We start from the raw sequence: 15,873 nt of genomic DNA on the forward strand, positions 1-15,873 counted from the left end.
TGCGCTGACTGTGATTTGCCTTGCTTGGCTACTGTAGAGTGAATTTCAAGATTTTTCCCAACCCTGGTTATCAGTCGTACGAACTCATCAACCACCTCAAAAGTATCCCCGTCTATCGTAACACTGCTTCCTATGCGGGCTCTGTCGCGCTCGATTCCGCCTATCAGCATGTACTTTGTTTTTGACGCATTACCACCAGGCTGACGTTTGTCGCTCCACGTTTCAGGCGGGTGTACAGGTCTGTCACCGTTCCGAATGTTCTGCCGACAATATCCATATCATCCGCGAAGCAAACAAATTGGCTAGACCTTGTAAAAATCGTACCTCGATTATTGAACCCGGCTCTTCGCATGACACCTTCTAGCGAGATGTTGAACAGCAGGCACGAAAGTCCATCACCCTGTCGAAGTCCCCGGCGGGATTCGAACGATTCCCGGCGGGATTCGAACGAACTGGAATGTTCGCCCGAAATCTTCACGCTATTCTGCACACCGTCCATCGTTGCTCTTATTAGTCTTGTGAGCTTCCCGGGAAAGCTGTACTCGTCTATGATTTTCCAAAGCTCTTCGCGGTCGATGCTATCATAAGCCGCTTTGAAATCGATGACTGGTGATGCGTTGGGACTTGGTGTTCTCGACATTTCTGGAGGATTTGCCGTACAGTAAAGATTTGATCCGTCGTCGAGCGGCCGTTGATGAAACCATGATGATTTCCCACAAACTCAATTTCTATTGGTGATAGACGACGGAAGATAATCTGGCATATCACTTTGTAGGCAGCATTCAGGATAGTGATCGCACGATAGTTTTCACACTCCAGTTTGTCGCCCTTTTTGTAGATGGGGCATATGACCCCTTGCTTTCACTCCTCCGGCAGCTGTTCCGTTTCCCAGATTCTGACAACCAGCCGGTGCAGACAGGCGGCCAACCTCTCCGGGCCCATTTTGATGAGTTCAGCTTCAATACCATCCTTACAAGCGGCCTTGTTATTCTTGAGCTGGTTGATGGCATCCTTAACTTCCCTCAATGTGGGGGCAGGTGGGTTTCCTTCATCCGCCGTGCTGACGTAGTCACTTCCTCCGCTGTCGTGACCCTCTGCACCTGTGTTCTCCGTGCCATTCAAGTGTTCATCGTATTGCTGCTTCTGCCTTTCAATCACCTCACGTCCGTCCGTGAAGATGCTTCCGTCCTTATCCCTAAACATTTCGGATCGCGGCACGAAGCCTTTTCGGGATGCGTTAAGCTTCTCGTAGAACTTTCGCCTTTCTTGTGAACGATGCAGCTGTTCCATTTCTTCACAATCCGCTTCTTCCAGGCGGCGCTTTTTGTCCTGGAATAGGCGGGTTTGCTGCTTTCGTTTCCTTTTATATCGCTCCACGTTTTGTCGCGTTCCACGCTGCAGCATTGCAGCCCGCGCTGCATCTTTCTCCTCCAAAACCTGCCTGCATTCTTCGTCGAACCAATCGTTACATGTCCTCCTTTCCACGTACCCGACGATGATCTCTGCTGCGTTGTTGATGGGTTTAGGTTGCTCCAGCAGTCCTCAAGAGGAGCTTCGTCAAGCTCGCCTTCTTTTGGCAACGCTACCTCGAGATGCTGCGCGCATGCGGAGGCGACGTTTGGTTGGATCAGTCGCGCTAGCATTGGCGTAGGAACAGGGGGGGCCAGGGGGGCCTGGCCCCCTCCAGAATCATCCAGGCCCCCCCCAGAATTTTTGATGCCAATAAAAAACATATAATAACATGAAGCAAAATCGTCTGAATCAATGTACCTACGTGACTCTTGTAATAGACACAAATTCCTTCATTAGTTACGTTGTTTTATGTTGTACAACACAATAGTGAGAAAACCTCGCTTGTCTTTTATAGCATCAGCGTGGCGGTTCAGACTTCGGTGAATTGCGCGACAACCGAAAGCTTAATCGTCCGGCTGTCGATCGATTGGTTATTGTTAAAACTAGCTTCTTGCTGTATGCGATAAGCGCAATTTTTCAACATCTCCGTTGCAAAGCGGAAGTTTGATTCCAAAAAATCATTTTTTTTCTGAATATTCTTAATGCTGTTTCAGCATAAAGCAGTATATTCACTGCATTCTACTTTCTCATGTTTTTGGAGGATACCCTGCTCGAGGTGTGTGGTGATGATATCCCTTATGAGAATTCACAAAAAACAATCCATACATTAACATTAACTCGTATAATGTCCGAAAAATATAATTGAAAAAATAGACAGAACTTATAAAGGAATTTCTCAGACAGTACATAGCGGGAAATTTCGTTGGAAATTGAGGGTTAACTTTCAAGGAATTTCGGCATGGCCAAGTTTTCTGCAGATGAATGGCATGAACTTAACCTGGTGCAAAAATGTAACAAAATCGATCATAGTGTTCTATTCCAGCTCTCTTTAATTTCGATTTAATTTTTAAGTGTTTTCGCATGAATAAATTTATTGCTTAATATATTGTTATTTGCTATATTTTACCAAGAAAACTTAATATTTTATTAATTATTTGATTAATTTTTAACAGATTTGTAGCAAAAGTTTTCAAAAAAAAACCTTTTAATATTCTTTGAAGAATTTTAGTTTAAACAAATTCCTCGAGGAATATTTAAGGGTGGCCTCAGAACTATGCAAATCTTTTCGAAATTAGTCAAATAATATTGTGGGACTTGTTCATACTTTCAAGGTGAATTCCTCTTGGTGGACCCATTCCTTCTATACTTTTTATCAGCAAATTGATTCCGGAAATGTTTCCGGATTTACCTGAATATAATCAATAATATCAAGTTTTCCTCGAAATTCCAAAAAATCATTAATTCTGTCAAATCATATACAGAGATATTTCGCAGAAAGTTCTATCAACATTTTTTCTGTGAATTTCTTCAAAAGAGTTTTCCAAAATCTTTTATTACAAATTCTCCCGCGAAGTTCATCAAAACTCCTTAGGAAAAATACTTTACAAATTCAAAAATTTTGCTATGTTTTTTTAGAAATTTTGCTTTAAATCCTCGGGTTATTCAAGAATTAGAAAGAAAACGGTTTTTGAAATGTCTCTTGCCTTCGAATCTCCAGAGGAAATTTGTTGCTAAATGCTAATTTCGGAAACAAAAGTTTTCTTGGGGGGTACTTTTGTTTCCGAAATAAGCATAGCGGTAAAGGAATCTGTTGGGAAACATGAAGCAAAATCACTGGGAAGAGGAAAAGGTTTATTATGATATTCATAAAGATATTTGTATTGATCTTTCTTAAAACACTTTAAAAATTTTACCAATTATTGCCAGAATTCATATTTTTGGTTTGAATTTGTGTGTGATACGAGGCGGATTTCTAGAAGCTTTCTGGTAGAATTCTTGAAAAGAAAGCATAGATTTCAAGGGTAATTTCTAAAGAAGATTCTAATGAACTTTCATGAGAAACTTCTTAATCCTGTAACTTACTTCTCGAGAAAAGATTATAAATTATCTCTCATTGTACCATTGCTCATCTATTGTTCTACCTGCTTCAACAACGCTTTGGGGAATTTATGAATGAACATTTTATAGAACCTAAAATAAGGTAAATTATAGGAGTTTTTTTTAATTGTAGAATTCTTATACGTATGGTTCCTGATTTCTGAAAGTCTATTAAGAATTCCTCAACAAATGTTCAAAGTGATGCAAAAGTTTCCACTAAGATTTAAATTCATTAATAATAACCCTATAATAACCCCTTCAGAAAAGTTGGCTTGGAATTTATAGAGGTAGGAAAATGGGCTCTACATCAATATGTACATCATACACACTATAATAATTTTACAGGAATCCTTGAATTTCATCGTTTTCTCAACAGCTGAAAAGTTCGGTGAAATAAATTAACGAGTACGGTAAATGTTTATAGTATTTTGTAAAATTTCACCGGAATCCGTTAAATTTCGACGGAATTACGGTGTTTTATTTGACCGAACTGTTCAGCTGTTGAGATTACGGTGAAATTCACGGATTACGGTAAAATAATTTAAGTGAGTAGTATTATGAAACAACGGAGTTTATACAAAATTTTATCTAAGATTTTAGTTACAAATATTTTCAGTAAAAAATCCATCCGTTTTCACACCAATCATTTCCTATTTTAAAAGACGTAGAAAAGAAAACAAGAATTTTTGTAGTAAATCCAACAAGGACCATTTAAGCTTTTCTGTGAGGTACATTATCAACAATTTTCAGACATTCTGCGGTGTAATTCTTGAATTTTACGACAAGAATTTAGTTTTTTTTTCAAATTATATTTAAGCTGCAATTATTCAAAAAAAAAAAATACCAACAAAGTTCTTTCAAACCTTTCTTTGTACATGCTTCTTTAGAAATCTGATGTCAAGTGATTCGTATAGGAATTTGTATTGTGCTTTGCTTTGATAAAGGGATAATTGGGAAAGTTATGCATCGCACTTCGAAGGTCACCAAGCAATGGTTCCAAATATGTTTCCATGCAAGTGGATCCATACCCAAAGTTGTTCAAATGTACATTTACGCGACAAATTACTATTTTTCTATTCAAATGCAGATTTGCACTTGACTGCATCATTGCCACAATTGATTATAATCGAACAAGCTTATTTCAAGTGGCTGACATACTTTTACAAATGTTTGACAAGCAAGTTTTCGTGAAACAAATAAAACAAACAAACTAGCAACCATGCTGAGAGCACATGCTTTTGCAAAAACGTAAACAATTTTCGTTGGCGCGAAACCGATTCAATGCCTTGTCTTGCCCACCAACGGCGAAAACAAAGGGTTTGACGTTTCCGCACTTATGAACCCGCCCGCACTTCTGAAGTGCGGGGTCCAATAAGGTGGGAACTGCGCAATAAAACAATCCCTAAAAAATACTGAGATATTCCTGGACTAGTTTATTGAACCAAAAAATTGAGAGTGGATAAATTTTTAATTGTGATTTATGAAAGAACCCTGAGATTACCATGCTCAAAAAATAAAGTTATTGATAAAACTTGAAAGAATACAAGATGAAACTTCTGGAGAATTTTTTGAGAAGTTAAAGAGAGAATTGCAAGATCTTAGTAAATCTGGTGAAAAATTTCTTCAAAAAAAAAAATCGTTAGTGTGATTTAAAGAAAAAAAATCTCTGGAAAATGCTTAGATGAATCTTTGGTAAATTTTTCGGAAGAATGTTAGGGAATCAATGACACAATTTCTAAGAAATCTCTGAACAAATTACTCGGGAAATCTTTGAGTATTTTCGCGGGAGAGTTTTTGAAAGAACAGTTGAACGTATTCCGCTAGGAATTTTATAGGAATGTTAGAATTGTTTGAACATTTCTTAGTTTAATATTTTCGAGTTTTGAGGGAATGCGAGATGTTGCTCTTTGATTTTAGTTAAAACATAAAAAAAAATTATCTGTAACAGATAGATTTTCGGAGAACTTCTCTGAGAAATCATGAAAAACTTTTTCCAAATTGAATTATTTTTAATTGCTTTCAAAATTCTAGTGAAATACTACGAGCAATCCTTAAAGTAACAGCTGGAAGAATTATTTAGTTTTTTTTGCAGGAAGTCTGGATAATTTTTGCTGTGACTTTTTCAAACAATCCTGTAGAGAAACTTTAGAAGAAACTTCAAAAGCAAAGTTGGAAAAACTGTAGACGAACTCTCTGAAGAATTCGTGAAATGATTCCCAGCTGGTGTTTTTGAAAACGTTTATGGTGAGACTCCTTGATTTTTTTGTACTATTTTTTGGAGAAATGTTCAGAAATTCCTGAAAATCCTAAACAAACTACAGTCGCCTCTCTACATCTCGATATCGAAGGGACCATCGAGATAGGGAGAGATCGAGACAAAGAAGATTAATTTAATGAACACTAGATAAAAAATCATTCCGTAACTATGAAAATAATAAACAAACAAACTTCATTTCGAGTTTTCAAATTGTTCTGAACCTCTTAAATCTGGTCTAGTAACCTTTGATTATGTTCTTATCGACATATGGAGAGAAAATTGGGAACATGAAATCAACAGGAACACATCGAGATTCGGAGATATCGAGATAAGGAGGATATCGAGATATGGAGAGAGAAATCGTATGCAGAATGAAGGGACCGAAGCAATCATCGACATAGGGAGATATATCGAGATGTAGAACATCGAGATGTGGAGTGTCGACTGTATTGATGAACACAGGAGGATACTTTAACTAGCAATTGGAATTTATATGTACTAAGTACCTAGAGAACCTTCAAGGAGAAATGACTAACAAAATTTCTAATGCATTCTCTGGTAGAATTATTCAAGAGATTTTTTAAGCAATTCGATAGAGATTCTTCGAGAAATTTTCTGGTGAAATCAGAAAGTCTGGGAATGATTTTCCGTGGAAATCCCAGCACGAACTCAGTGAATACTGGTAAAGAAGTTCTTAGAGAAAGCACTGAAAATGACGAACATTATTCATGAAGAAATTTCGTTCTCAGAGAAATCTCTTCGAAGCACATGGTTGAATACCTGAAAATTCAAGCAAGGAACACAAAGGACATTCCTTGTGAGATTTTTTGCTAGAATTCTTGAAAGATTTTTGACTGGATTATTAAATGAACGAATCTTTTTCGTAGCGAAAATTAAAATTTATAAATATTACTGATGAGCCGCGAAATGAGACAAAATAACAAATTAATGAAATCAATACAAATCTGTCAAAACTACGAAATTTGTGTAAATCGTGATTTTTGGGACCAACATTACTTCTGTAAAACAAGTATTTGCTAGGCCCCCCCTAGGCCCCCTCCAGAAAAAAAATCCTAGCTACGCCAATGCGCGCTAGGTTATACCGAGGCGGGCGTCGATACCGTACATTGTTGATGACGGATAGTTTTGGGCGCAGTTTCACCATCACTAGATAGTGATCAGAGTCAATGTTAGCGCCACGATAGGTTCTGACGTCGGTTATATCGGTGAAGTGCCGTCCATCGATCAAAACGTGGTCGATTTGTAATTCCGTCTGCTATGATGATCTCCAGGTGTATCGATACGGGAGGCTGTGCTGGAAGTAGGTGCTGCGAATGGCCATGTTCTTGGAGGCGGCCAAATCTGTCAGTCGTAGGTCGTTAATCACATCTTAATTGATATAATTAACAAACTTTCTGAACATCCTGTTTTTTTTATCAAATAACTTATAACTTTAACACAATCTTACATGTATAGAAATTCAGCATTCCGAACTTGCTTTTCTACACGCTACCTTAAAAAATAGCGAGCGTAATACAAATACCTAATGTAGTTTTTGTTCTTAAATCTGGAAATTGTTATTTATTTATTTATTAATTTATTTTTTATTCATTTGGTGGTGTATTTATTTGACAATATTGTGTGCTTTAAGGAATCTATAGTTATTGTATGAACGTTAATATTAAATAAAATCTATGTTATTGGCCAGATACATGTGATTGGAAACGTTCGTCATAGATCGAATAAGCTCGTTCGAATCGTAGGCGTTGATTCGTCGTGGCAATCGAAAGAGCAGAGCGTATATACTGTATAGCGTATATCTCTTCGTGGTTGTAATGGTTCTATTTGCAGAAGCTGGCATCTAGCTCCGTACGGAGTCAGGTTCACATTCCAAGGGAGCTACCGTAAGGCGAATCTCATGAATTTGCGATGCACAGCTTTAATTCGGTCAATCATTGGTAGGGATCCCAAACAATAGAGAATGATTCCAGTATAGGACGGACCAGACCTACATACAATAATTTGAAAGTGTATGGGTCGCGGAATTCCTTTGTAAATTTGGACATAGGTCCTAGTTATTTATTTATTTACTTATTTTAACTAAAATTTTGAAAGAGGGATAAATCCTAGTTGACGACGGGCTTTTTTCACGATCTCCTCGTCATGAAACTTGAAGGTGAATTCGGTATCAAGAATTAGGCCCAAGTCTCGTATAGGGTCCACACGTGAAATAGATTCTTCACTAAACCATGGAAACAAATGATAAAGCATTCATTAACACTAAGTGTCATTTTGTTTGCCCCACACCACTCAATAAGCCGATCAAGAAGCGATTGTAACTCGTAAAAGTCAGAAATGTTCTCAATAATCTTGTAAATCTTCTTATCGTCGACGTAAAGCATGCAGAAGTCTTCACCGAGAACTAAGATGACATCATTGGAGAAAAAGGGGAAAACAGTAATGGGCCAAGGTTACTCCCTTGAGGTACTCTTGAACCGTTGAAGAACCAGCTGGAGACCAATGAGCCAATTTTGACCGCGAGTTTCCTGTCATACAAGTATGATTTGAACCGAGCTACGTTGTCGCTGAAAAAATCGCCTTTACACGTGAAAACACTACGATTTCCAATAGTTTTGAGCATGCACATAAAGAAGTGATTCCTCTGTAGGTTCGAACATTGTTATTGACGTTCTTTTTGTGCTCCGTAAACATGAACGATGACTTCCACAGTGTTGGGAGTCGACATTGTTGCATAGACATTTTGATGTGTTTCTGTTAGAAAGACAAGATTAGTCAGCCTAATCAGGGAATAGTCAAGGTTTTTGTAGCCTCACCACAGGTATTAAAACAAGGCTCCCATCCCCTAGAAGAGTATCCGTAGGAAAATTCTGTTTATTCCGGCCTGATTCAAGGGGGTGGACAGCTCTTGCTTTTAAGCTAACCCTTGTTAGATAGCGAGCAACTCTGAGATTATTATGTTGAAATATGTGGTGTCAATGACGTGCGATTATTTAGATAAAAAATTCCCTCTGATAGTTCCCCGATAAGAAACAGAATTGTGTGGTCTGCAAATACTTCAATCTAGTGGAAGCAAAGTTTTCATATCGTTTAATTCAAATTCTGCCAACAAAAATCAATCGGGGTCAACGTAATATATCAATGCACTGCGTAAACTTGATGTCCGTTGCTTTAAAAATCCAATTACCCGGAAACAGTTGTGAGCAAAATGTGAGTAACACAAGCTTGCTCTGTGTTCGAAGTGTTACTCTGAGCATAGATATCCCACCGCTAGCCTGATCCTTGACAGATGTCGTCAGTTTTTTGGCGGGTTCCACAAAAAAAAAATCTTGGAAGTCTCTATTGTCGGGACTAAAGAAATTCCAAATTGTCCTCTGTTTCCACTTAAACCACTGGCAAAGTCTTCTTGATTCTATTAGCAGGACTGATGAGATTTTCGAGTCATATCTGTATTAATGATCCTCGAAGGATTCCTGACCATATTCTTGACGAATATTTGACAAGTTTTAATGGAGAATTCCTGACGACAATTTTCAAATAATTCCCCGTTAATTGACTCTCAAGAAATCCATTAGCAAATTACACTAAATATTAAAAACATCTTGCAGAGGCAATGCTATCTTTCGAAAATTTCTTAACGAGAGCTTTGTGGAATCTGGTGCAACTTCGGAGATTCATGAAAAAATCTTTCAAATCATAGGATGATTCTCGAAGAAATTTTCGTTGTACTTCTAAAACTCAACAACTTGATTTTGTTAGATTTTGGCAATATCCTGTTTTAAAAGTTCATTATCCAGCTCAAAGAAAGATGTTTGGTAAACTTCTGTCAAGATTCTTACGGACGTGACTTTTAAACAGTGTGTCGAGAATATAATTTGAGTTGGGAAAAAGCAGCTTCAAAAAATTTGCAAACCACTGTAATAAAAGATATGAAACGGTTAGACCTGTTGTATTCAATTTCCAATTTTGAGCATGTGGTCAAACCTATTTGAAAAGCTTAATTTGTCACTTATGTCCATAGTACCCATAACACAAAATTTAATAAAGTAATACTCAATTTAAATTTGTTGCCCTTAACCATAATTAAGTATCAGTTAGGGACGAACCAGGTATAGTGGTTAGAACACACGCATTTCTCGCACGAGTACATGGGATCTTATCCCATCTCCAAGATAGTCACTTATGACAAAAATGTTCGGTAGGGACGTAGAGCCGTTGATCCAGAGATGAACTAGCCCAGGGCTAAACTTTCTGCACTATTTCAGTTTTTATTCAATTCAGATGTATTTTATGTATTAATGAACAAACTCAACTTTTTTTTCAAAGATACCACTACGATTTGAGCCCTCTTTAAAATTATCTACTGGTGAATTATGGACAGCTTATAACATTTTTTAATGAAAAACCAAGTCCATTTAAGTGTATTCAAATAGTTGTGTGAATTTCAAAATCGAATGAATCCGAGAAAATCACTTTGATTTTTGAGGTTTTGGTCGCTTTTATACCACAGTGGTACGGTTCGCAATCGGTCATTGCAAAGGGAATTCGACTGGGCCGAGAGATCGCCCCTCGAATCGAAGAAGCTGGAGCGCGGACTGTGCTGATGTAATGGACATTTTTCTCGTTCGATCTCGTGTAATAAGCGAGATCCAGTGTGAGGTCCAAGGTAGGTGTGGTTGCTTGAAGAAGGGTGTGCGGCGATTCGAGCGCAATTCGCTAAAGATCTTTTTCAGAGAATTGAAAATTGGATGATTTAATAACCTGTTCGGTTGATCGATCACTATTTGGAGAGAGAAAAAAATCGCAATCCGAGGCTTGGAATGCTTCGGGCGAGATAGTTTAGCAGCAGATCATAATTTGCGGCTATTAGATGATTTAATTTGGTCAGATCCGTCAAAAGATGGGCTGCGACGTTACATGTGTGTGTCAGATGGCTAAATTGGTCATTATACACTTTGGTAAAGCTTTGATTTACTTTAGGTAATAAAACATGAATTCAAAGCTGCAATTTGCGTTTGTTTTTCGATGCGAAATAATTTGACGCCTCACTGGCGTCTAATTGCCAATTGCAATCGAAGAAGATAGCAATTTGATCATCTAGACCCCGCATTTTATAACACTAGCTTTCAAGGCTGATTGACAATCAAGATGAATTAGGGCTGATCTGTTCGCATTTGCCATTTGATATCAGAAATTTTTAACTTTTTGAACTTCATGGCTCTTATTTGAAGTTTATCTTCTTATGATTTTTCAACAGTTATGAACTAAGAGCTTTCTTTGTCAAATGATGATTTTTGCGTTCGTATATCGTGTGGCAGGCACGAAGATTCTCTATGAAAATTTTCATCACGAAAAGATTCTCGACCGATGAGATCCGAATCCACAACTCTCAGCATGGTCTTGCTGAATAGCTACGGGTTTACCGCTAAGGAAACCTAGGCCTCCACTTAATCCATTACGTGTTGTTGAAAATTTAATGCATTTGAAAATTTAATTGAAAAATTAATGCATTTAATGCTGATAACAATCCACACAGCAATCTAATTTAAGAATGGTACTGTATCTACAAACAAGGCAAATTGATAATTATTTCCGTATATTCTGTAAAAGAGGTAACAAGTCTCCCCCAAGAGGACACCCGCAAACACACATTGTTATATTTGAAACTCGAGACATTTTTGAGAAAGGTTGACGAGTTTTGAGCAATTGATGAGACCAAGAGGCATTCACTGTAGGCAGTTCATGACTTCGTAAAGTCTTCAATATGACAACGGAAAACAATTTACAAGAATTCCTGAAAAAACATTTAAACACAACTAACTTTCTATCCCTTTCTTATTTCGTCTCTTTTACAGTACCTAACGAAACAGAATGGCGCCCTGCGGGAGGTCAACGACTCGCGGATGAAAATCTACGAACAGCTGGAAGTCAGCATACAGGACCTCGAGCGGGACAAGTACAAGTTAGCGTTAGAAAACCAAGCCGAAAAGAAGCATGTCAAAACGTAAGTATTCTTCTTTATTCAGCTTTATGGTGATCTTGAACAATTTGTGGGTAAACAACTCATCACGTCAATCCCCATTTAGGGGAAGATGGGTCGTGACGCGAACACACCTTCAACTAAATCAGAACAACGAAAGCCGGACAGAAAAACGCGCGCGCATTCGATCTATTTTGAGGAGAAGCTATCGTCCAAACAATAACAAAAGATCGCTTCTTCTCTATAGGAATCTGCGAGATAGCGTGCGTAAGCACTTACCTAATTTAACCGCCGCCGTCCGTCCATCGCGGCATTTGACCAAACAAACATAACCTATTTTCGGAACTGCGTCGAGTCGTTCCACAAATAGGACAGAGGCGTGTGGGAGCGCACAACCTTCAAACATATTCCCAAGTAACCATAAGCACTGATAATAAGCCCCAAATAAGCATCGGAAATGCATATAGGAATTTAAAAAGCACTACAAATGCACTACATGCCTAATGCAGCCCACAGACGCTCAGACGGTTTGACCAACATTGACTCCGCCCCTCGGGTTGGTGCTCATAATGGTACTATGTTGACCGTGTGTGATGCTGCTTGACGAACCAATTTGACAGTTTGTGAAACATGTTTGACGGTTGACGGATCGGTCGGCAAAAATCAAACGAGTTTGATTTCACTCAAACCGCTGGTGGGAGGAGCCAAGTGTTTGACGAACTGATCCTACTGTCTGTGGGGCAGTTGTACGAACTGACGCCGGTGCTAGTCAAATTGTAGCTTTAGCCCGTCACCAACGATTTCGTTCGAATGATGGATATATTCGAACGATTTCATTTGAAAATCAATCAGATTGTTTACAGATGTATAACCAGAATTTCTACAAGAATTTAAAACTGTCCTGTATTTCCTCCGGGGATTCCTCCAGGGATTCCAGCTCCAGGAATACCAATATGGATTCAATAATGATTGTTTCTGGGGTTTTGAAATGAATTCTTCCAAAGATTTCACAAAGAAGTTCATCAAGATATTTGATAGGAAAAACTGTTCTTCAGCGATTTCATGCGGAATTCCACCCGACATTTCCACCTGGAATTTCGAAAAATATGCACAAAACAATTAACAGGAATTACACTAAAACAAGTTTCAGGAATTTCTTCAGAATTTTGACTAGGGATTCCACCAGAAATTCTTCCATCGCGATTTTATCGGAATTCCCTTTACGGATTCTACCACGAATTCCTCCAGATATTGAAGCAATAATTATTGCTGGAAATCCTTGAAGAAAGTCATCAGAAGTGCCACAAGGGATTCTACCAGTATTTTCTACAGGGAAACCTGGAGTTTTTCCGGAAATTTGTACTACGAATTCTCACAAGGATTTTCTCTAGGATTTGCATCAAGATTTCTTCCAGAGATTTTTCCAGGGATTCCAACAGGATTTCCACAAGAAGTATTTCTATCGATTCTCTCTGGGATTGGACAAGGAATTTTCCCAGGAATGGGACCAGAAGTTCCTCTAAGGATTCCACCAGGAATTCCTTCAGGGAAACAACCTGGAATTCATCCAATAATTTCACGCAGGAATGCCAAAAAGTATTTTACTAGGATTTTTTTGTAAGATTACTTCAGAAATTCCTTGTGAAATTCCACCAACGATCTCACGAATTTCTCCAGGGATTCCATTCGTATTCCTTCTACGAGCTTCTACTGAAATTTCTCCAAATGTTCCACTAAGAATAATCTCAGGGATTTCATTTGTAAATCCTTCATCGATTCCACCAGAAATTTTGCTAGTGTTTCCACTAGAGATGGGCAAAACGACCGGATCCGATCCGAATCACTCATTTTAGTGAACCAGATCTTTCGAACGCTTCAGCGCCTCGCAAAGGAAGAGCGAACTGAACTGAGCGAACGGAAAAATGAGCAGTTCACTTCACTCCCTGTTGCGCGACATGCGTCGTATCTTTCGCTCTGAGCGAATCGCTCTCTCATTATTCGTACATTTTTCCCCAGAAACTAATGATTGGCACATTTTCTCTCTATCTTTCATCTGCTGTGTGAAAATGGGCGGGCCAAATTAATTGCTTGGCTGTGTATGCTGACTTTGCGGAACTGTAGCAAAATGAGTTTGCATGTGTGCCGTGGCGCGCAAAGCAAGACACGTACGTGTCAAGCGTAGCCGAAAACGAACGAAGGAGAAGAGGAGAAAAGAATCGATTTGTCCAATGTCCGGGTCCCTTTTTGTCTGATCCGTGCTGATCAAATGAACCGACTCGCGCAAAAAAAAGAGCCACGGTTTACTCGTTCTTTTGAGTGATCCGGTTCTTTTGAACGGCTCCGATTCTTTTTACCCATCTCTAGTTTTCCACTTGGGAATCTTTCAGACATTCTACCAGTATTTTTAAGGAATTTCACAACTAAAATTCCAGCATGAATTTCATCAGGAATTAAGATTTCCTCCGGCGATTTCACCAGGAAGTTTTCCAAAGATTCCACAAGAATTTCCACAACAAAATCCTCATAATTGTTATTAAATTGTTTGGTGGAATCTCTGAAGGATTTCTTTGAAGAATTCCTGGAAAAAATCATGGTCGAATCTCGGGCAGAAATCTTGATTGAATCTCCTTAAGAATTCCGGAAGAAATCCGTTGAGAAAATACTTTGGAGGAGGTTTGGTGAAATCCCTGAGAATATTCCTATTGGGACCTGTTAACTAATTCCTGCAGGAATTTCAAAGAAAATACTAGGGGTATCCCTGAAATAGATGTTTGTGAAACTTCTGGTAGAATTGGTAATAGGAAATTTGTAAAAAAAAATCAGGAGAAAAACTGGTTGGGATGGCTGGAGCATATCCTGGTATAATCCCTAGAAATATTTCTGATGAAATGGTTGTCAGAATTCCTGATGGAATCTCTGTTGGAATTCCACTTGTAGTCTTTGGAGGAAATAGTAGAATCATGAAAAAAATTGCTGGTCGAATCCCTGGGTTAATTCCTGTTCGAAATCCTGGAGCAATTTTCAATTGAATCCCCGTACGGGTTCCTGATTGAGTCAATGATGATTTTCTTGTTGAAATCCCTAAAAGTATTTCAAGTTAAAACTATAATGTAATTATAGAGAGAAAATTTGTGGGAAAAAGATAAAACACTAAATAGACTAATGAAAACAGAGTGATTTCAACTACCGTGAATACTTACGGAATCCCAAAAAGATTTTTTTCTTGGAAATTCTGATGGATTTGCTAGCTTAATCCCATGAGGCAAAACTAGTGGAATTTCTGAAATAACTCCTATTTAGTGTAATCCTTGAAAGAGTCTCTGGAAGATTTCTCGGTGGAATCTTTTGAAGAACTCTTGAAGGGGAAATATTTTTTTGTGGAGAGATTTCACTGGTAGAATCTATGGATCAATGGATTCTCTGGAGAAGTTCCCGGTGGCTGCGAAACTAGTGCAATCTCTGGATGAATTTTTGGTAAAATTTATGGAGAAATTCCTGGTGGAAATATTTAAGAAATCTCCTAAAGAATTTCTGAAGGATTTTATGAACAATTTTCTGATTGCTGGGCACTCTCTGAAGAAATAATCTCTGCAGGAATTTCTGAATGGATCCCTTCTTAGGGTACCCCTGGAGGAATATTTTAATAAATCTATTAACGAATTTCTGTTGGTAAGGAACATCAAAAGAAATCCTTGGAGAAAGTTCTTGGAAAAATTTCCGGAGTTATTCCAGGTGGAATTTTAAGAGGATTCTTTTAACAATTTTTTGGAGGAGTTTCTTGGGGGTTTTTCTTAAAAAGTCTCTGTAGGAATCTCTGAAAAAAAAAAATTTATGATTTTTGGAGGATTCCTCAGGGATATTTTTGGAAATCTTTGAAGAATTTCTGAAAGAATTTTACAGTATTCTTTAAGGAGGAACTTCTGAAAGATGTTACGAAATAAAATTCTTTGAGAAGTATTTGAGGTGTCAAGGACGAATCTCTTATAGGAGCTTCTGGACTCGAGACTCGAGATTCCTCTGGAGAATTTCTCCATAAATTCCACCAAAGATATTCATCCAAGAATTTCACTAGCAATTCCACGGAATTCTCGTACTAATTTCACCAGGCATTCTACCAGAAATTTATACAGGAATTCTACTCGATATTTGAATCTAATCGCTCGAGGAT

General features: G+C 38.1%; 1 protein-coding gene across 6 annotated transcripts in view; it reads left to right on the plus strand.

The window, feature by feature from the left end:
* Window positions 1–15,873, plus strand: part of LOC5579004 — a 511,737-nt gene that overhangs the window by 466,806 nt on the left and 29,058 nt on the right. For all 6 annotated transcript variants that reach the window (XM_021840273.1, XM_021840210.1, XM_021840335.1 and 3 more), the window contains one exon: window positions 11,581–11,729. In XM_021840273.1, the coding sequence (XP_021695965.1) occupies window positions 11,581–11,729 (149 nt within the window). The remainder of the gene's footprint in view (window positions 1–11,580; window positions 11,730–15,873) is intronic.

This window comes from Aedes aegypti, chromosome 1, assembly GCF_002204515.2.
Source record: "Aedes aegypti strain LVP_AGWG chromosome 1, AaegL5.0 Primary Assembly, whole genome shotgun sequence".
In the NCBI taxonomy this organism is placed as follows: domain Eukaryota; kingdom Metazoa; phylum Arthropoda; class Insecta; order Diptera; family Culicidae; genus Aedes; species Aedes aegypti.